The sequence below is a fragment of the Marmota marmota genome, unplaced genomic scaffold (genome assembly GCF_001458135.2).
Source record: "Marmota marmota marmota unplaced genomic scaffold, marMar, whole genome shotgun sequence".
NCBI lineage: Eukaryota > Metazoa > Chordata > Mammalia > Rodentia > Sciuridae > Marmota > Marmota marmota.
Window position 1 is genome coordinate 4,838,766 of NW_026000108.1, and position 20,200 is coordinate 4,858,965.

The 20,200-nt window shown below is 55.2% G+C and overlaps 1 protein-coding gene across 11 annotated transcripts in view; it reads left to right on the forward strand.

Moving 5' to 3' along the window:
- The window catches only part of CUNH4orf50 (chromosome unknown C4orf50 homolog), a 93,678-nt gene that overhangs the window by 800 nt on the left and 72,678 nt on the right, over positions 1-20,200 (forward strand). For 8 of the 11 annotated variants that reach the window (XR_007340991.1, XR_007340989.1, XR_007340994.1 and 5 more), the window contains 3 exons: positions 3,189-3,590; positions 8,497-8,635; positions 10,363-10,941. Coding sequence is in view for 5 of the 11 variants with exons in the window: in XM_048784148.1 (XP_048640105.1) it covers positions 3,304-3,590; positions 8,497-8,635; positions 10,363-10,941 (1,005 nt within the window). In the remaining 6 variants the exon portion in view is untranslated. Of the gene's footprint in view, positions 1-116; positions 609-3,188; positions 3,591-8,496; positions 8,636-10,362; positions 10,942-20,200 lie in introns of those variants that run through there. The other 3 variants (XR_007340988.1, XR_007340992.1, XR_007340993.1) reach the window with 3 other exon arrangements.

The window sequence follows — 20,200 nt, forward strand, 5'->3', positions numbered from 1 at the left end:
GGTCTTGCTGAGGCCTTGGGCTGGGCCTCTAAGGGGGGACCAGTGCAAGGCAGGGTCAAGTGCCCTGGGGAGCTGCATCCCTGCTCCCCCTCTCCTCCATCTGCAGTGTCAAGACACACATCTCCTGCTTTCCTGCAGCTTCCCTAACCAGCTTGTCCCCAGGAGGAGTCACACCTGACCCTCCCAGTACAAACAACTCTGATTTTTGCTTATTTCTTACATTTAACGGGAGCCGGCTAGGGGTCTGGCACATTGGATGGGAAACTCCAACCCAGCCAGTTTGGGGGCTTCTTCCTTCAGGTTATCTAAGAATTCTTGGGGACTTCTGCAGACCCCAACCCATGCCCTAGTGGCCCACTCTGTGGTAGGTGGAGCCTCTCTTTCCCTCCCCATCTCTCCAGGGCTGCCTATCTTGGGGTCTCAGCCACAGCCTGTGTCCTTCCTGTGATCATTCTTAGCTGTGGGGAACTTCTCCAAGGCCCCCAAGGGTGGGGGCCCTCACAGCCTCTCCATGACCATCTGCTCCCCTCCCTTGGCTGCCCAGCACCTACCCTCAGAGAAGACAGGATCCATGGGCTCAGGCCTCCACCCTGCAGCCCAGCCGGGCGGTAAGCCACATTCCTCTTCCGTCTCCCCCAGCCCGCGTTTTCCTCTCCTGAGAGTCTTGGTTAGTCATCCAGGAAGAGCCCAAAGATGCTCCCTTGGGCTGAGGCCTCAGGCTTCAGCTGCCTGTGCCCTGTCCTCAGGTGGGGACTGTAGGGGAGGGCTCTCTCAGCTGCCTTCAGCCTCTGCAGTGCTCCTGCTGCAGGGGATCCTCCCAGCTGGGGCTCAGGGGCCAGGCACTCAGGGAACCCTCAATACAGCCCCAGGGGTAGGGGCCTGAGGTCAGTTTCTTGTTCCAAGGGACTGAGTCAGGTGCTAGGATCCTGCGCTGAGCAGGTGGTGTGGCAAGCCAGGGCAGGGTGTCCCTGCCAGCGCCCAGCCAGTGTGGACCCCAGAGCGTGGAGGGCACTGCTGAATGTGTGAGGGGGCTTGTTCATTCCTCCATGGCGCATAGATGCCCCTCCCCTCCTTAGATAGTGTTTACCCCCCCCCCCTTGCAGGAGGCATTAATTTGTCCAGATTGTACCTGAGAGGTGACGAGATGGGGTTCCAAGCCAGGTGGCTGGCCCAGCCCAGCCCTAGGACCTGAGAGGCTCACTCGGCCCTCAAGGCCAGCCCCCACCCCTCCCCTTCTGCTGCACACCTGTGCACCCCTCGTGGCCACCCACATGTCACCTCTTCTGAGGACATGCCATCCAAAAAAATTTTTAAAAATCTTCTCCCAGCTCAGATGCCCTCTCAGCAAGGGGAGGAAAGAAAGAAAACAGCTTTATTGGAGGATGAGCATGAAGCCAGGGGAGATGTGCATCCTGAGTGGCCCTGGGGACACTGGAGCCAGAAAGCTTACCTATCCCACGCTCTCATGATGACCCATGGCTAGTCCTTAAGTCAGGTCGAAAGCACCTGCTACCTGGGATTCCTCCCACATTCTCCTGGTGACGGGGGACCTTTCTGTATTCACCTCTGTCTCTGCGAGAGGAGGAGTTTTGATGACTCGGAGCCAGGGCCAGGTAAGCACCTACCTGCCACATGACCAGAGGGTGCTCTTCCTGGTGTTCAGGTCCACAGAGGTGGTTCTGGGGCCTGGAGAAGGACATTTTGGGGCCATAAAACGGCAAAAGGCCCCCGTGGTCTCAGAAGGGTTCACATATGCACCCGACCCTCAGGATCCAGCCCTTCCTCCTGTGGATTTGACCAATGGCAGACAAAGACTCCAGAAAAAACGTTGCTGTGGCCTGTGTGCTGAGCAGCGCGGGCCTTTCTGTTTCTTCATCCCCAGCGCAGCAGCCACATGCCAGGGTCGGAGTCTCTGGAGGTGATTTAAGATCCGTGGAGGACGTGCGTGGGTTCTACGCAAATCCTATGCTTTTCCTTAGAGGCCCTTGAGCATCCTGGGCTTTGGTGTTTGTGGGCATTCTGGGAGGCCAGACTTACCCCAGGCCAAAAAGAGTCCCAGAGAAGTCACCTGGCATGAAAAGTTAAGGGGTGCACAAAGGAGAACTGGGATTTCCACCGAGGGATGGCTTTGTTGCCATGAGATGAAGAAAACCTGATGAGTGTTCTAAAGTAAGTGCTCAAGAAAAGGGAGGGAGAAGCCCCCTCCTATCTTTACTGGGAGAATTAAGCTCTCAGTTTCTCACTGTCCTCACAGCGCTCGGTCTGCCTGGCCTCCTCCCGCAGGGCTGGCTGCCCTGTTCCTGCCTCTGTAAACCTGAGGGCTGGAGCCTCACCATTTGTCAGGCCAGTCACCTCCCTAGCTCTGAATACCTCAGCACCCACCAGTGCCTCAGAGACACCAGAGTCCCCCGAGCGCCTGTCTACATACAGCCCGGAGCCACGCTTGAGTGCCCCTTGGCCAGCCACACCCAGCCACTTCATTCCCATGGGGCTGTGGCCTGAGGATGGCTCCCTGGGGACTCTGTCACCCCTGTCCTGGCAGCAGCTCATCATTCCTCCTGCATCTCTGAACCTCGCTCCCTCTCCCACCTCTGGGCTCCCAAAGGGCCCCTCTGTTTTGCCCTGGGGTCCTGTCGCACCCATGCCTATTGTAGCTCCCAGGCCAGTTTGGGAGTCAGACCTGCATCTGAGTCCTGATTCTGCCACATTCCAGCCCTCTGTGGGGCCTGGACAGCTCCTCCACCCTCCCAAGTCCCTCTTCCACCATCTGGAAAAGGGTCTTATTGATGCCACCCAGTAAGTCACCTAGCTGGTCACCAGCATTGTGCTGGTGAGGCAGAGAAGGACTCCCAGGCAGCATCAACTTCCTGTCCCTTTTGCCTAGCAGATTTCAAGTCCTTCATAAGTAGGGCACCAAGGGAGGGGGCTTCATCCATTCTGGGATAAAGTCTTGAGCCTCACTTGCTACTGAGAATCTGTGACACTCTTGTCCTACTAGGACATCTTACTTTTCTCTTTGTGCTGGAGGTTGGGCATTTCATCCCAGGTGGTTTTTCGGACTCTGTTGCTCTGGTGAGTCTGGCTGGGGACATGTAAAGCGAGAGGCTTTCATTCATATTGGATGAGCTGGTGGAGAGAGACCCATCACTGTCTCATGAATAATCCACCTGTTCTTGCCCTCCTCAAAGGACACTTTCCTGAAGGATGTTTCCAAAGTCACTGAGCCACCTTGAACTCTCCATAAAGTCCACGTTGCAAACTCACTTAATATTATGAAATCTTGATCTGTGAAGTATCTATGGGATGGAGCCCACAGCTCAGGGACGAACTGAGAAGAGTTTCAGCTATGTCATCAGAGCCCCCAGCAGTGATGCGTTGGATGTCACGCACGTGGATGTGAAGATCGACACATGCTGGATGTTCCGGGACCTGGAGGAGAGTGGTGAAGCACAGGGGTGCCTTCCAGAAGAAGTGGCCGGGACCCCAGAGGTGGACACGGGGATGCTCGGGAAGCAGCTGGAATCCTCAGAGCAGAAGCCTGTGGCAGCTGTGAACACGCACGTGATGTCGGAGTCCAGGCTGAGGAGCAGGTGGGTATGCATCGTGGGCTCTTGTGTGTTTGGCAAATCCTGGGGCATCACAGGCGTGTCACCATGGCACATTGCACCATCCCTCCAGCTGAGGCGTGGTGCACACCCTAAGTGCACACCCTGCCTGTGTGGGCATCTGCCTCCCTCCTCCTGCCCTCCCTGTGCTCCACTCTGCAGCTGCATAGGTCCTGCCTTCTCACCTGGGCTTCCATCCCAATCCCGCCAGGGAGAGGCACCTCAAGGGAGTGAGGAAGAGGGGCTGGGGGCTTTTCCTCTCTTCTGCTCCAGCTGCGGCTACAACAGGTTCTCTGCTCCCTCCGTGGCCCCAACGCTGCTGGGGCCTGATTGGCTCCTGGGCCCCGATCCTTGCTCCCCAGCCCCAGGGGCAGATTGGCTCCAGAGCTGCCAACCTGGGCTGCCTGGCAAGGGTCCGGCCCTCTGACTGTCCCTCATCTTTGCCTCAGGAACTCCACACGGGTTTCTCTCTGGCTGAGCTCCTTGGTGGGGGCCCTTTCCCTAAAGGGGCTGCCATGGCCCTGGGTATGGACATGTGAAGCCAGGTCTTTCTCCAAAGCTCAGACTTCTGATCACCCATTTCTTCTTCTGTCATGGGAAAAGACCTGTCTCTGAAGAAGAGTCCCAGGAGTTCCCAGAGGGGAGGGGTTCCACTCAGGACTGGGGGACGCTTGGCATACGTGATGGACAAGAACTTCAGCACACACCAGGCTGGCGTGGACAGAGGTTTATTTGGGAAGCAGACACGCATTCAAGGAGAATGCGGGCTGTCTCTACAGTGAGAAGCCCCGTCTCGGGCGGGGGCCCCAGTGTCTGTGGAGGAGCCGTAGTCAGGGGCCCAACTGGAGGTGGGCCAGGAGAGGCTGCGGGGGGACAATTTTGTGCCACTGTAGCCTGTGTGTGCGTTTCCCTCAACCAGGGCGCAGGCCAAGGGCGTGTGGCTGCAGTTACAGCTGCTCCCCAGCACTGCCGCATCTCCGTGGCTCATGGACGCTTCCTTTGAGACTCGGGATACGTTAGTTTCGTTCCCCTCCTTCTCTTCCATTCCTCCTTCCTTCCCTCCCTTCCACACTGGGGACGGAAGCCAGGACTTCACAAGCTAGGCAAGTGCTGTGCTGAAGTGCCCCAGCCTCCTGAGGACTTCTGGACACCCGGCCAGCAGAATGAGGCCACGCCTTCTCAGAAGGGAGCCCAGAGTAGACATGCAGTGCGGCTGTGGCCGGGTCCCTAACCAAGGCTGCCTGGTGCCTTGGCCTGTGGTGGTACTTCCACAGTTTTGTTTCTTGCCTTTGTTTCAAGTTATTAATTGTGTATTTAAATATAATTTACTGTTTTTCTTCTGGGTAAACCATTCAAACAAGCTGGACCTGGTGGCGCATACCTCTAATTCCAGCTACTGGGGAGGCTGAGGCAGGAGGATTGCAAGTTTGAGGACATCCTGGACAACTTATCAAAACCCTATCTCAAAATAAACAATAAAAAAGGCCTGGGGGTGTAGCTCAATGGTAGAGCACCCCTAGGCTCAATTCCCAGTGCTTCAAAACACAAAGCCAAAGAATGTTTCACATGAAGACTTTCACAAATGTTCCCCACGTAATCGCCCGTTCACTGCCACCCTGCAGCCTGAAGAACTGGAGGCAGGTGGTCAGCTGGGTCAGTTTTCTTGGGCTGCTGTAACAAAGCACTGCAGGGTGGGGGCTTAGAAAATGATTTCCCCACATTTTCGGAAGCAGCAGTGTGAGGTCAAGGGCTGCTTCTTCCTGCAGCCTCTCTCCTGGGCTTGCAGGTGTGCAGTCGCCGAGGTGTCCCTCTGTGTCTCAATCTCTTTTGATAAGAACATAGTCAGATTGGATTTAATGACTCCACTCTACAACTTCCTTTTAACGTAATTATGGTGGTACAGGCTCTGTCCCCAAATACAGTGGCATTCTGAGGTCCTGGGAGTTAGGACTTTGAAAGGTGAATTTTGAGGAGGACATAACGTCACTCATAACTCTGGTCCTGGGGTTGAGCCCTGGGGAAGACAGGGTGCCAGCCAGAGGCCCTCTCAGTGTAGCCCACGTGAGCTGCATTCACATCTTGGAGGTCACCCACCAGAGGAGGATGGACACAGTTCCTCCACATGAGGGGGAGAGCATGAGAGCCCCAGGGACACTGTGGGTGTGGGAGAGGAGAGGCCTCAACAGCTGGGCCTGGGATGAGGCCATCCTGGAGAGGGTGTCCTTGACCGTCCCATGGGGGAGAGGGGCTTGTGTCCTCTGGTCTCTTTAAGGACAGGGTGCCCATCTTGCAGAAGAGGGGCAGAGGTACAAAGGCTGGGTGTGTGGCAGGGGTGAGGAGCAACAGCCCTTGCTCTCCCTCCAGGGACCCTCTTGGCCTCCTGGGCCGCAGGTGCCTGGAAGGTATCATCTCCCTCTTTGGATGGAAAAACTGGGGCTGAGGGGACAAAGCTCATCATCCATGGTTTGAAGCATGATTCCAAACTCAGATTTCAGGCCAAATACCTTAGAGGTGTAGTCTAGCTGGGATCAGCAAATAGTTGGCAGCATGCATTGGATTCATTTCCACAAAATAGGATCTTAAAGTATTTATAATAACACAACAGCACTGTTGGAAATTTGAGAAAGAAATCCCTGCTCTGTCTTCATGGCGTGAGCACTTTTGTGTAATTGTTTCCAATCTAGATGCCAAGGATGAAGGACAGTGAGGACCTTATTGAGCTCTGGCTTGACATCAGCCACTGTCCGTCCTAGGCAGGTTGAGCCTGGCCAATCCTTAGGACAGTACTGAAAATGAAGCCCTGGTGTTGTTCTCATCCATAGATGGGGAAAACGCAGCTGGTTAGTTAGGTAACTTACCCAGGCCGCTCCCAGCCATGCAGGGTGGTGGGACTTAGCCAGGCAGTCAGGATGTCCCCTCGGCTGCGATGGGCCAGTGCATTCTGCTGCGTGACAGAACCTTCTAGTTTCATTGCATTCTTTGCAGCACTGTCTACCAATATTTTTAAAAACTTGTTGGTTTAACCAGTGAAAAACATGCCATTATCCATTTCTTTCATGCCTGAAAACATGAATTTACTGGCCTAGACTCTATATTGCTGTGTGACCTTGACCTTGAACAAGCTACCTTGTAAGTGTCCTGTGGCTGCCATAACAAATGACCATAAACTCGGTGGCTTAAGACAGCACATACTGATTGTCCTTCAGTTCTGGAGGTGAGAAGCTGGAAATGAGCTCAGGTGCATCAAGCTAGGGTGCCAGCAGGGCCCTGCTCCCCCAGAGGCTGTGGGGAAACGGCTCCTTTCTTGCTCATCTTCAAGCCCCCAGTGTAGCTTCTGTGGTCACCTAGCTTTCTTCCCTGAAGCCCGCTCTCCCCATGTCTCCCTCTGACAAGGACATAGTCAGGGCCACCTGGATAACCAGGGAGGCTCTCCTGTCTCACATGTGTGCCTTGGCCTAATGGCACCTGCAACCTCTTTTGCACTTCAAGGGTTTTGTCTTGGGTCCCAGGGACCAGGCTTGGGTGACTCTGGGGCTGAGTCATCCTGCCTCAGGGAGACCATCTTCTTCTGCTTGGTTTAGGAATAGGGAGAGGGTCAGAATGCAACATTCTCACGTGTCATGGGGCAGGCTGCCTTTTCTTTCCCCCTCAGCTCTCACTGCCTTTCATTAGCAATCAGAAGGCACCAGCCTGACCCTGACTGATTAACTGTTGGCGGGGGGGGGGCATTCAGCCCAAAAGGGCCTTGACTATAATCTTCTCCTTAAGGCCCAAGTGCTGGAGTAGGAGAGGAGACTCTTGGACTTATTGTTAATAATGCATCATTTTATTAAACCGTCCAGCAACCATGTGAGCAGGATAGAATTACCTCTATTTTACAGATGAAGTAGGGTCGTGGTGGTGAACACACCCAGTTCAGGGCTGCTGAATGGCAGAACCAGGAGGCAGGGCTGGTCTTCACCCAGGGGAGCAGAGTCTTTCCTGGATGAGGTCAGCAGTGTGAACTCGGTAACGGAGCGAGGATGCAGAGCTTGCACACCTCCGTGTGCATGGAGGTTTTCTATCCTAGAAGCCTCCGGCCTCTGCAGTGCCTCTGACAGGAGCGGCCCCCCTGTGGGCCTCACTGTGGGCCCAGGAGCAGCAGCGGGCACTGCAGGGGGAGCTGGTCAGCCAGGTGACTTTCCCTTCCTCTTTCTCTTTAATGTTCTCCCCATCCTGCGGGCATCTCCTTCTACAGACCTGGGGTCAGGCTCACGCCCAGGCCCGGTGCTGCTTTGCTGGTGACACAGCCTCCGGATGACCTAAAGCCGCTGCATGGCTCAGCTGCTCCTGTTGGTTAAGCTGCTTCCTGCTTCTCACTTAGAAGTGGACATTATACAGAGATGGATTTTCTTTTATTCCAGAGCTTTTTCTGAATGTCGATCATTCCCTAGAAAGACTCATAAGAACGTGGCTTGGATGCAAGCAACACACGCAGGCCTGAAAGCATGAAATTACTAGATGGCCTAGACTTTATAATGCTGTGTGACCTTAAACAAGCTATCTGATCCCTCTGAGCCTCAGTTTCCCCATGTGTGAAGTCAGGGGAACATTATCCCCTTCAGGCTGTTCATGTTGGGAGGATGAATTGAAGCCACCCAGATAAACTCCTGCCAGTCACTTTTGGTATCTCCCAGTATGGGGTGAGAGTCCTGATGGAGGGTACTTCACTATTCAAATGATGTCTTTCAAGTATTGTAGGTAGTCCTAAACAAGGTGTGTATGAAAGATTTAAATGTGTAATTTTGTTAGAACATCAAATTGGCCAATGACAAGGAAACTAAGGTGTCTGTGGAGACTTAGGCTGAGCTGCTCCACGCTGAGCAGGTACCTCCTGCTTCCAATGCCACAGGATTCAGGCACTGGAGGTGTCACAGAGGAAGCTGCTCCGGGAGGTGGACCGGCTGCGTGCCTGCGTGGTCCAGGAAAGAAGCACCTCACTGTGGGCCCAGGAGCAGCTGCGGGCACTGCAGGAGGAGCTGGTCAGCCAGGTGAGTTTCTCTTCCTCTTTCTGATGCTTGTTCCAGCCAAGCCGAGGGAACGCAGGGCTGCTACAGTTGGAAATACCAACAAGCATGTGTGTGCAAGGGGTGTGTTGTTTTGCATATTTTTTGATTCATACCAATGTGAATGTATCAAGGGCAGGTGAACCAGGTGTTCTCAGTGAGAAGCCATCAGGAAAGTGGAGAGGCACTGGTGCAGCCACTAACAGAGCTAAGTGGGGGTGGGAAGGTAAGGAGTCTTGTAAGCACACTGGGTCCTCGAAGAGCCAGGGAGACCTCCGCCCAGAGGAGGGTTGCCCTGTACTCTGGCCCTTAGGGGCAGAGTGGAGCCTCTTCTCCTTGGTTCAGAACACTAGCCCAGGGGAGTTTCTACTGTAAGGGACAGGAAAGTTGTGGGGGACCCCACCACCTGGGGTGTGATTTCTCTCTGAAAAGTACTATAATGGGGTCTTTGAGCTATGCCCCCTGGACATTAGGACCCCTGGCACAGCCCTGTAGTCCAGATGTGCACAGTGTGATGAGTGACAGAGGCCCGTGGGGAGCAGGATTGGAGGAACCCATGGTTTCCTCAGGAGGATGCTAAGCCCTTTCCCACCATGTCCCTTATTTACTGCTATCTCATGTGGTATGCATGTGCCGAGGACAGACCTGTCACAAAACCCCATGTCCAGATGAGAGGCAGAAGTTCAGGGTGATTCCCAGGAACCATTTGCATACAAAAAGGCCTCATTTCTGTAGTGACCTGCAGTCACTCTGAAGCTGTCAAAGGCTCACCCACTCAGGCCATGGAGCCCTGTCCACGCAACACCAGGCAACCCTGATTACAGAATTCCCACCCTCAGGAACTCCAGTTTTTACGTAGCCTCTCACCCCTGCCCCAGGTGTTCTCTTCCCGTTTCCATCTTCTGGCTTAGGCTGCCAGCTCTTCCACCCCTTTGCTTGGATTCATTCTTGAAATCAGGAAAGGACTCTCAGTATGCAAGGTGGCTGCACCCCAGTCCATCTCGCAGCATTGGGTGGGGCAGAGGGGAGGTGCAAGGACAGACAGGCATGTTCTCTGTACAAGCAAGAGGTGGGAAGGAGAAGGAACAGAACTAGAGTCAGGTAGGGGGCTGACGGTGTGTTCCAGGCCTGGCTGCCGCATCTTAGCTGTGTGATATTAAGCAAATCAATCTGAGTGTCCCATGGGGCTAGTGACAGTCCCACTAGGTGAGCATTTACAACAAGGAACAGTAGCTGTGGCATGGTGGTTTGGGGCCAGCTGACCCTGGCTGGACCAGGCATGGGCCAGTTTGGGTGTTGGGAGATGGGGAGCTCAGGGTGGTTCTGGGGTGGAAGTGTGGACACCCAAGTGCTCTGGCAACAGCTGTTTGCAAGGTGCTGTGGGGGTGTCCCGCCCGGAACAGTTCCAGCTGAACAGTTTTAGCCTCCCTCCAGAGGCACCTGCCCCTCTAGCCCCTTCTCTTGGAATGACTTGGGGAGCTCTCAGGGGTGCAGGAACCAAATTAGGATGGCGTGCGCTTGACCAAAAAATTCAGTAATTGAGATAATATTTTGACGCATTATTTTAATGCAAGGAATTAATGCAAAAACAAAAAAAGAAAAAGGAACGTTTCGTTGTGCATAAAATATGGAAAATCCTTGCCCAGGCAGGATCAAGGGTGAGCAATGGTGATCTTGGGGCTTCCTGACGCCTCATCATCGCCAACTTACAGGTCCGGCAAGAGGAGAGTGTTGCTTGGCGGCAGCGGCAGCAGCTGCGACGGCTGAGGGGGCAGCTGCAGCGCAGGGATAAGGCGCTGGGGTTGCAGGCTGCGGCCCTGGAGCATTGCCGGAGGATCCAGCAGTGCCAACTGGGTCTGGTGCGGGATCAGGAGCGCGTCCTGCGGGCGCAGGTGCAGCGGTTGGAGAGGGATGTGCGGCACCTCTGTCGCGCCGCGGGCCTCCTGCTGGCTCAGCGGGGCACTGAGGCCCCCGCGCCAGTCTCGGGCAAGCCCAGGCTGCAGGTCTCCGCTGATCCCCGCGAAGCCCCAGAGGCAGCCGCGGAGCTGCGCGCCCTACAGCAGAGGGCAGAGTTAAGCGAGCGTGAGCGGGAAGAGGCGGTCCGTCGGCTGCGGGAACAGCGCGCCACCGAGCGCCTGCTCCGCGGGCAGCTGGAGGAGCTGCGCTGCTGCATCTACGGGCTGCAGCTGTCCGAGATTGGCCTGCAGGGCCACGTGGAGGGGCTCGCCCAGCAAAACCAGAGCCTGCGGGAGGAGCTGGGAGCCCAGGCCCCCGCTGGTGGCTGTAGCCTGGTAAGTGGGCACAATGCAGGGCCGGACTGATTGTTCTGTTTCCTCAGACTTTCCCGTACAGGCACTTGGTCAAGGCACTGACCCATTCATTCCCCCGTGTCTGCTGTACACACCTGTCCAAACCAGCCAGCCCGGCTGTCCATCCATCCTTCACTCTTTCCATTCACTTACTTGCCTCCACCCACAGACCTCACCCACCCATCCATCACCACGTTTGCCTCACCACCCACCTGTGTGCCTGCTTGTCTCTCTGTCACCATCCACCCACTCTGGCCCGTGGCCATTCATTCTGCACCATCTTCCCGACTGTCCTGCCTCTGCCTAGCTATCCTTCCACCCATCCACACAGCTGCCCACCCACTCACTGGCCAGTTGCTGGTTTATGCATCTTTCCAGTCCATTGAGCTACTGTGGGGGGACACCATGGGCAGGTGGCTGATAGGTGTTACCCAGAACAACGACTCCTCAGTTCTGGAGGCTGGGGAGAGCAAGGTCCAGGTGCCACAGGTTCAGCGTCAGGTTCCTGGTCCAGAGATGGCATCTTCCACACATCCTCACATGGTGGGAGGGGTGTGGCTCTGTGGGGTCTCCATGACCTAATTGCCTCCCAGCACCACCAACGTGGTGATCTCAACATTCGACTTTTGGAGTGAAACCGTCTTCAGGCCCCAGCAGCATCCCCCTGAGTGTCCACCGTGCACCGTCATTTCCATGTTCTCTCGCCACCTTCTTGTCCATCTGTCCACTCATCCAGCTGCTTGCCAGGCCAGTGGCCTGCCACTCTGCACCCCTCCTGGTCTCTTCCCCCATCCATTCACCTATTCTTCCAGCATTTAATAGGTCCGTGCTGTGTGAGGCCCCGCACACGAAGAGGTCCCTGCCATGTAGCACTATGTCACTCTCATGTGCTCTTAGTCTCTCCTGACCCAGTCCTTCCCCCCAAGCCAATCACCCCTCCTTCTTTTATTCCAGAATTAAGGTGACAATGGTTCCTGGTGGCAGCTCTGTATGAACATTCCTTTTCCCCTTCCTAGACTGTGAGCTCCTCGAGGGCAGAGTCCGGGTTTGCTGGTCTTTGTGACCCCAGACCCCAGCAACAGCACGCAGGAGGCCCCAGGACAAAGCACATGGGGTTGGGTCTCTTTCCAGTTCTCCTGACTCGCTGTGCGACCTTGGGCAAGCTTCTTAAGCTCAGGAGGGCAGGCTGGACACTTGTTTATTCATTTGAGTGACGGAAAAATGAACACATACCTTCCATGTCCTTCTGGGCTGCGACAACCGCTGGGCATTCTCAAAGGCCCTCCTTTCTTTCCTGCTCAGGAGAACGGGGCAGGAAGTCTTAGGATCCTTGTTCTGAGAATGAGGAAGCCCAGGCTCAGAGAAGTAGCATCTGTCTCACCTGTTGCCATGCAGCTACTAAGGGATAGAACTGGAATTGGATCCAAATCTGACTGAGCTCAAAGTGCATGGCTCCTCCTGCACCAGCCGCCTCCCTGGGAAGGAAGCCTTAGCTCTGCTCCCTCTAAAGGTCTGGCCCCCTTCTCCAGCAGGTCAGTGTGCACAACCTTAGCTCTAGGAGGGTTGCTCATTAAAAAAACAAATGTATCTTTTCACGGGAACCTGAAATTCTCTGTGTTTCTTCTGGACAGTGACGTGTACCTTGCCCAGTTCACTTGTCATGCTGTGGTCTGTGGTCATAGTCTGCCTTCTCAGCACTTCATCTTCCTCTTGTTTCTCATGTACATTTCCTGCTCATTCTTCCCTGTTGTGCTTATCAGATGAAAGAAAAAGTGTGCATTTAACATTGGACCTGGCTGTTTGGAAAATAAATCATGCAAAGATGGAAATTGTCATTTAGAATCTTTCTGTAATTTTCATGACTTAGGCATTGGCTTATGTCCTTACTCCCCCTCCCTCCATTCATCCTGTACACAGTGACTTGCTGTTTCCTCCAAGTAGTTCATTGAGAGAAAGTGGTACCTGAATACTTAGCAGGTATCTGTTCATGATTTGTCCATTTGGGGGTCTCTCCTTTAATCCTGAGCAGGGCTTTGTGGGCCAGGGGCTTTCCCCCACTACCTAGAGGGAGAAATAGGCCTGGGGTAGGTAAGTGACTTGGCCACAGGCTCCAGCAACTAAGCCTCATGGTCAGCAGGGAGCAGGGCCAGCCCAGAGCGGGACTCCAGCTGCTGCCAGAGCTTGTCCTCGAGGGCCTTGGGAGAGCCTCACTGGCTAGACTGGCTCAGTTCTCTGCCATCCTCTCACGAGCCCCTTGCCAGCGTGATCTTCTCCATGTTCCACACTTTCTCCTTGGAATGTCCTGATGCCCCAGGGGGGTGCACTGGAGGCTGGATGCAAAGTCCAGAGTCTCTTGAAAATTCCCTGAGCTGCCCCTAAGGTGCAGCCGGCCAGGCCTGTGTGTGCACTGCAGAAGCCTGTCACCAGCCGAGCAGCAGAGGGAGCAGGGCTGCTGGGTGGGAGCTCCTGGAAATCAAGCTCTGCAGTGAGCGAGATGCCCCTGAGGCAGATGGGAACCCCAGAGCAGGGGCAGTGGGGATTCAGTGCAGCCTCGGCTCCTGGGGCCAGTTTCCAAGCTTCCTGGCCTCAGTTCTCCTAGTGAGTGGGTCAAATGCCACATTCCCTGGAGTGGTGCTCAGGTTGCATCCGGGAGGGTCAGGGAAAGCTCTTAGCCGAGTGCCCAGCACACAGCGAGCGATCTGTCCAGTTTCAGCACCCATCGTCCACACCATGCTCAGCCCGCCTCCGCCTGGTTGGTGCTCCCCTGCGGGCCGTGGGCTGGGACTACCTGACTGCCCACCTTGCGGAACTCTTGGCTTTTTATTTGCTTTCCCCGACGGCTGTTCCTTGACAGGAGGTCAGATGCGAGTGTGATCTCTCTGTGGATCTACTGGAGGCTGGTGGAAGAGCAGGTGACAGGCCCTGGGGAGCACGGGCCTCTGGCCACCAGCTCCCACGTCACAGCAGCCTGTGCATGGACAAAGGGACAGAGAAAGCAGATGTGGCTTTCAGGGAAGAGCCACCTGGTTGTTGGAGCTGGGAGGTCAGACAGGGAGGGCACTGGCCACCTGTCCCTCACTTCATCCTCAGGTGCCCCTGCCAGGCAGGGGTTCCCACGCCCTCTTCACAGACAGGTCCTGCCCACACTGACTCGGCTGAGGGGTGAGGGCCTGGGTTTAATTCCAGTCCCTGCCTTTCCCTTCGCATCCACCAGCCTCCCCACGGGGGCTTTTCCCAGAGGCAGCTTTTCCTGCTCCTGTGACTGAGAACAGCCCTCCGCACGAGTGGGGGTGGCTCTGGCTGCAGGTCTGGCTTACAAGACCACTGGGAGGAAGAGCAGCAGGAGGAAGGCCTGGGACAGCAGGGCATGGCCAGGAGGCCAGCAAGAGGCCCCAGAGGGCCCCGGGGCAGGCGAGGCACCCCTGCCGGGTGGGGCTGCTGCTGCAGGTGGGGATTAGGTCACTGGGCTCCCCTGGGAAACCGTCAAGGCCCAGCGTGTCAGTTTCCAGGGGCTGCCATTACAGAGCTCCTCAGGTGGCTGGAGCAACAGGCCTTCATCTGCTCGCAGTTCTGGAAAAATCAGGCTGGCAACAGGGCTGTGCTCCCTCCCGAGGCTCAGGGCACAGTCTGCTCCTCATGACCTCTCTCCTGGGGGCAGGTGGGCACCCTTCAGCCCAGATGGTCCCTGCAGGCTCTGCTCTGTGTTCCCACAGCCCGTCCCCCTGCGTCTGACTTCTCATGTCTCTTAAGGAACAGTCCCGATTAGGTCAGGGTCCAGCCTACTCCAGGGTCACTCCACCTTAACCTGATGACATCTGCAAAGACTCCACTTCCAAATAAGGTCTCTTGCTGGGTGTGGTAGCTCACACCTGTCATCCCAGCGGCTCGGGAGGCTGAGGCAGGAGGATCACGAGTTCAAAGCCAGCCTCAGCAATGATGAGGCACTAAGCAACTCAGCGAGGCCCTGTCTCTAAATAAAGTATAAAGAGGGCTGGGATGTGGGTCAGTGGTTAAGCACCCTTGGGTTCAATCCCTGGTACCAACAAAAACAAAAAACAAAACCACAAAACCCAATAAGGTCGCTTTCATAGGCAGAGGGATGGGACTTCACTCTAGTGCTATTTCATCACTGTGTGGCCGGTGATGACTCTGGTTTCCTGCCCTCCTCCTCCTGACCCAGGTGCCTCTCCACCCCCCATGGTCCTCATGCCCACACTGCCATGCTGGACAGGGTGCCAGGGCATTTGCCAAGTGAGCGTGGGTGGTTGGGCGGGGCGCTCCTTTGCCCCAAAACTCTTTCTCCCAGGGCAGGCGCTGCCCTGTGTTCCTGTTAGTCCCCAGGGCGAGCTCGGACCTGGCACAGGAAGGGGCCAGGAATAATCACTAAGAGCAAGGCGGGAGGAAGGAAGAGGCTCAGCCCTGCTCAGTCCTGTGGCTGAAAACAGATCTGGCCTCTCTGGGCTTATTTACCACAGTGTCATTTGACCACCTGTCTGCCCTGTGGGTTTCTGCTGGATGACACAGGTGGCACTGGCTGTCTCCCTGTGATGTTGGCAGAGAGCCCTTTGAAGATGGGCACAGGCAGAGTGAGAGGCGGGTCATGTTCAGCATCAGAAGTGGTTGGGCCATCCAGGATTCCAAAGTCTAGCTCTCCAAAACGGTGGCCCATGACAAATGACAGCAGGAGAGTTTCAGCTGGCCCAGGGCTTGCCTGGCTGTCTGTGTTTATCTGTTTTGTCATGGCTTGAGTGACATTTCCTGGAGTGCTTGTCTCACTTCTGGAGGAGGTGGCTCTCATGCCCCTTGCTGATGGGAGGACGCAGCCCCAGGTGGCCAACTTCTTGCTACAGCCAGGTGGTGACAGGTCCCAAGTGCCTCTGCCTGGCGGGGCTCTGTTGGCAGAGGCTGAGTGGACCCAGGCTGGGTCCTGTAGCCTTCCGGCCTTGTGGGTGACAAGTCACCTCACCTCTTAGTTCTGATGACCTCGAGGACAGAAAGATCTCAGACGTGTCACTCAGAGTAGCTGGCATGAGCTTATTAGAAGGGATGGGAAAGGGGAAAAGGGGACACTCTCAAGGGAGACAGTGGGTCCTCTCAGAGAGGAGAGGGACAGCAGGGGTGCCTCCTTTATTGGGGTCCCAGGGAAGTTTCCAGAGAGTCCTGCCCAGGTCCACCTCCTGACTCTTGACTGATAGCAATGACATCAGACTTTCAAGTGCCCACTGCCATGACCTCTCTAGGTCACTTTGGCCCATGCTGACCGGTTGTAATTGGAACCTTTCTTACAGGGTTATGTTGGCCATTACCCTTGGTTTACTCAGCTTTCTTGCTGTTGTGACTGAAAGAACAACTGAGAGGAGGAAGCGTTTATTAGCGGGCTCACAGCGTCAGAGGAGGGCTCGGGGGAGGCTGGACATCACGGCAGAAAAGTGTGGCAGAGGGAAGTGGCTCACATGGTGATCAGAGGACAGAGAGAGAGATCCACTGGGCAGATACCAAATACATGCCCCAAAGCCACACCCACCATGACCCACCTCCTCCAGCCACAGCCCACCTGCCTTCAGTTACCACTCGATTAAGTGCTGATTGGTTTAAGACTCTCGTAACCCATCATTTTTTTCTCCTCTGAACCTTCTTTCATTGTCTCACACATGAGCTTTTGGAGGACACCTCACCTCCAAACCCTAACACTCCTTAGCTCCCTGAGTTCCGGGACGGGTCTGTGTGAGGGTCACGGAAGCCCTCCCCTGCAGGGCAGCTTGGGTTCTTCCCATGAGCAGTTCAGACCTGCTTTTCTCCTGCAGATGACGGGGAGTCTGCTGGGGTTGTGGTGTGTCCGTGCACTTAAGGCAGGCAGGGCTGCAGGCAAATTGAAAGCACGTGGGGGTCGGCACAGTGGGACCATCTTGTGGCCCCTCGACCTTCTGTTCCCACTGCTGACCTGCCTGTCCCCATCTCCACAGAGTGGTCATTCAGCTCTGGATCCCAGGTCCTGGCCACATGTGAAAGGCTTGCAGAACCAGCGACTCTACAAGTGAGCCAGGGGGGAGTGTTTGCTTCACTGCCTGGGGGGAACCTTCCCGCCGAGTGGCGACGCTGGGAAGTCACACATAGAAGCTGGGAAACAAGGGGCCTCGTTGTGCAGACGAGGAAACCCAGGCAGGAGATAAAGTCACTTGCTGAGGAACTGGAAGAAGCAGGATCTGAAAGGGACGCAGCCCTTGCCCCTGTCTGTTGTTGGACGTGCTCAGGGAGCCCTGGAGTGAGTTATCGGGAGGACAGTCATCAGGAGAACGTGCTGTTTGCTTCATATGTACAAAGCGCTTTCCTGAAAAGGAGCCCTTGGGTGCTGTGAGGCAGCTGGGGCAGGCATTAGTGTCCCGGTCCCCAATCCATAATCTAGAGGAGTCCCTGATTTGCCAGGTGTCACACAGTGAAAACTTTTTCCAGCATGTTGCTTGGAGCCCAGGTCCCCCAAAGAATGGACTACTTCAAGGACATTCCCAGTCTTGGGAGGGGCCTGGGGAGGGAGCTTCTGTTCAGGGTCCCAGGTGAAGGGGCCTGGCCAGGAGCGTGCGGCCTACCTGCAAGTGTGTATGAATGCTTGCTTGTGAGGACATGGTGGCAGCTACTGTCACACAACCCAGGTCTGGCTCACCTCATGGGAAACCCCATGCCACAGACAGGATGTGGGGAGAGGGAGGCTGGTCCAGTGGCCCAGGGCTGGAGAGGTGGGCACTCTGCTCTCAGAGGGGACAGACATGGGACCAACGAGAGTGGGAGCTAGGTCGGCTAATAAAGGGGAGGAGGGCCATGTCTTTTCTGGAGCTGGGCAGCAGTCGTCCAGGGACTCAGGGCCACCTCCTTTCCCTCCTTTCATGGTCTAGCATTTCTGCTTGCGGCGACTGGCAGTTGTCCTTGTCCTTGAACGGGGAGAGAGAGCCTGAGCAAATCTGTCCAGGTCAAGGTAACCCTGGATCCTGGTTCCAGACAACGTCTCTCCAGTGATCATATGGCCCATGCAGAACTCAGCAGAATCTGTCCCCAAGGTTCAGGACACCACAGAGACGAACACAACCTGAAGACAGAGGCGCCAACCAACTTCCTCTTGTTCCGGTCACCCTGTTGGACGTCTGCAGGCCCAAGTGAAGAGTCTCTGTTTGGGTGACAGTGGCCTCAGGTCCCTGAAGAATAACCCATGGCCTCCACAGCAGAGGTGACAGAGGTGTCCTCTACAGCAAGCTAGTGGGAGACAATGGATCGTCCAGCTGTGTGACCTCTCAGATTAGCAACTTTTAAGTCAGCTAAAAGCAAGTGACGCTGGAGGGGCTGCTGGGGCTTTTCCTGGGAACACTGGCATATCCCAGCACAGTGCCAGACTGAGCTGAGCTGATCAGGGACCTGGTCTTCAAAAAAACATGGGGCGTCAGATGCACACGCCAGCGTGAGCATTTGTGTGGCCAGGCTGCTGCAGCCGAGGATGGCCGGGGGCAGTGCAGGCCCAAGGGTCACAGAGAGGCTCTGCAGAGATGCAAAATCAGCCTGTTTAAAATGCCCAGTTGTCCGCTGTCATCCTGGAGGTGAGAGCCCATCTGGTCCCTGCGCTCCTGGTGCTCCCTCCTGTCTCTCCGCCTCTGCGCTGTGTGTAGAGCGACCCCTGGTGGCAGCCGCCACACCCGTCTTTTCACAGTTTGGGAATGGCAGGCAGCTGCTTGCACCTGGGCAGGAGGCGTCGGCCACTCACTGGAGCAGCAGGCAAGGGCTCCAAGAGGCAGCGCCAACAGTGCGAGACAGACAGCGAAGCCACCCTTTGTAAACCACATGAAAGGGGGTAATGGACAGTGAGCTCACGAGAATTGTTACTGTTTTAAAAATAAATGCAAATAAGCAAAACCTTGAGACTCCATTTTCTTTTATGCATTTGCCAAATGTTAAAGGCACCTGCTGCTGCACAGGGCCTGAGCCACTGCGGGCACAGATGGGCAGAGCCTCTTGGGAAGGCTGTCAATCAAGGAGCACTCCACACCTGTGCCCGAGGCTCGTGCTCCCAACTCACAAGCCTGTCTGCAAAAGGGGTGCAGAGGGCGTGAGGAGCGGCTATGGCGATGTCCTTCCCAGCGCTGTTTATAGGTGGCAAAAATTGGGGACAGCCTAGACGGAGCTGCTGGGTAATGCCAGGCAGGCTGGACAGCAGAGTCTCAGGGAAGCCACCCAGGACCACACCCCGGAACTCGGGGAGAAACGATCCTTCTGGGACTTTTGATGAAAAATGCAGAAAACCAAAAATTATATTTTGAATAAATAGAATTTTAAGCTGTCTGTGCATAGGGAATGTCCCCACCTAGCGTCTGGAAGGGTGCCTTCCAACACATGAATGTTTGTGTCCAGATATCTTTGTATTCCTTGGTTTCTTCTTTTTGCTTATCTTTCAAAAAATTTCATATTAAGGATAAAATAAGATAAAGTTACAGACAAGTGTTTCCTCTGTGTTAAAAGCAGGAAGGCTGACAGGCTGATCAGTGCAGTGCAGGAGAGGAAAGTCCAGGGGCAAGCTCTGCTTTCTCTCCCATTGACTTGCTGTGTGATTTTGGACAAGTTGCTCTCCCTCTCTGTATGTTGACTTCATCATTTATGAAATGAAGGGGGTAAGCTAGACAGTGGATAACTTCAGTATGCACTCTTCTGACCCTCTGGATGATCCCCCAAGGGAGGGATATGTGTGCATTTATCCCTGCTGTGTCCCCAGCTCTAAAACATGGCCTGCCTGGTAGCTGGTGATCAGTGAGCATTTGTTGGATTGAACTGGAGCCACCTGGTATTGTAGCACAATCCAAGCAGGATTGGCCGTGAGCACAACGGTCCCCATGTCCACCTTCTTGAGATGGGACCTGTGATCTCTGACTCCCTCCTTCCCTTCAGCCCCTCTCCTCCTCCTTCTCACTTGGAGTCTGTCTCTTCCTCTCTCCACCCCGCCCCTTCTCTCTCTCCTGCTTCTCATCCACTTTCTTTCCTGCATTCTCTCTCTTTAATGATGGCCTTAAGGTTTGCATAAGAGCATTTAAGTCAAGTGGGAGCCCAGTGGATAGAGACAGTGGGGGACGGGCTGGGGCTGGGGCTCAGCGGTGGAGCGCGAGGCCCTGGGCTCCATCCTCAGCGTAAAGATAAATAAAGGTATTGTGTCCACCTACAACTAAAAATTAAATATTAAAAAATGAGACAGGCGGTGAGGGACAGTTGCAGG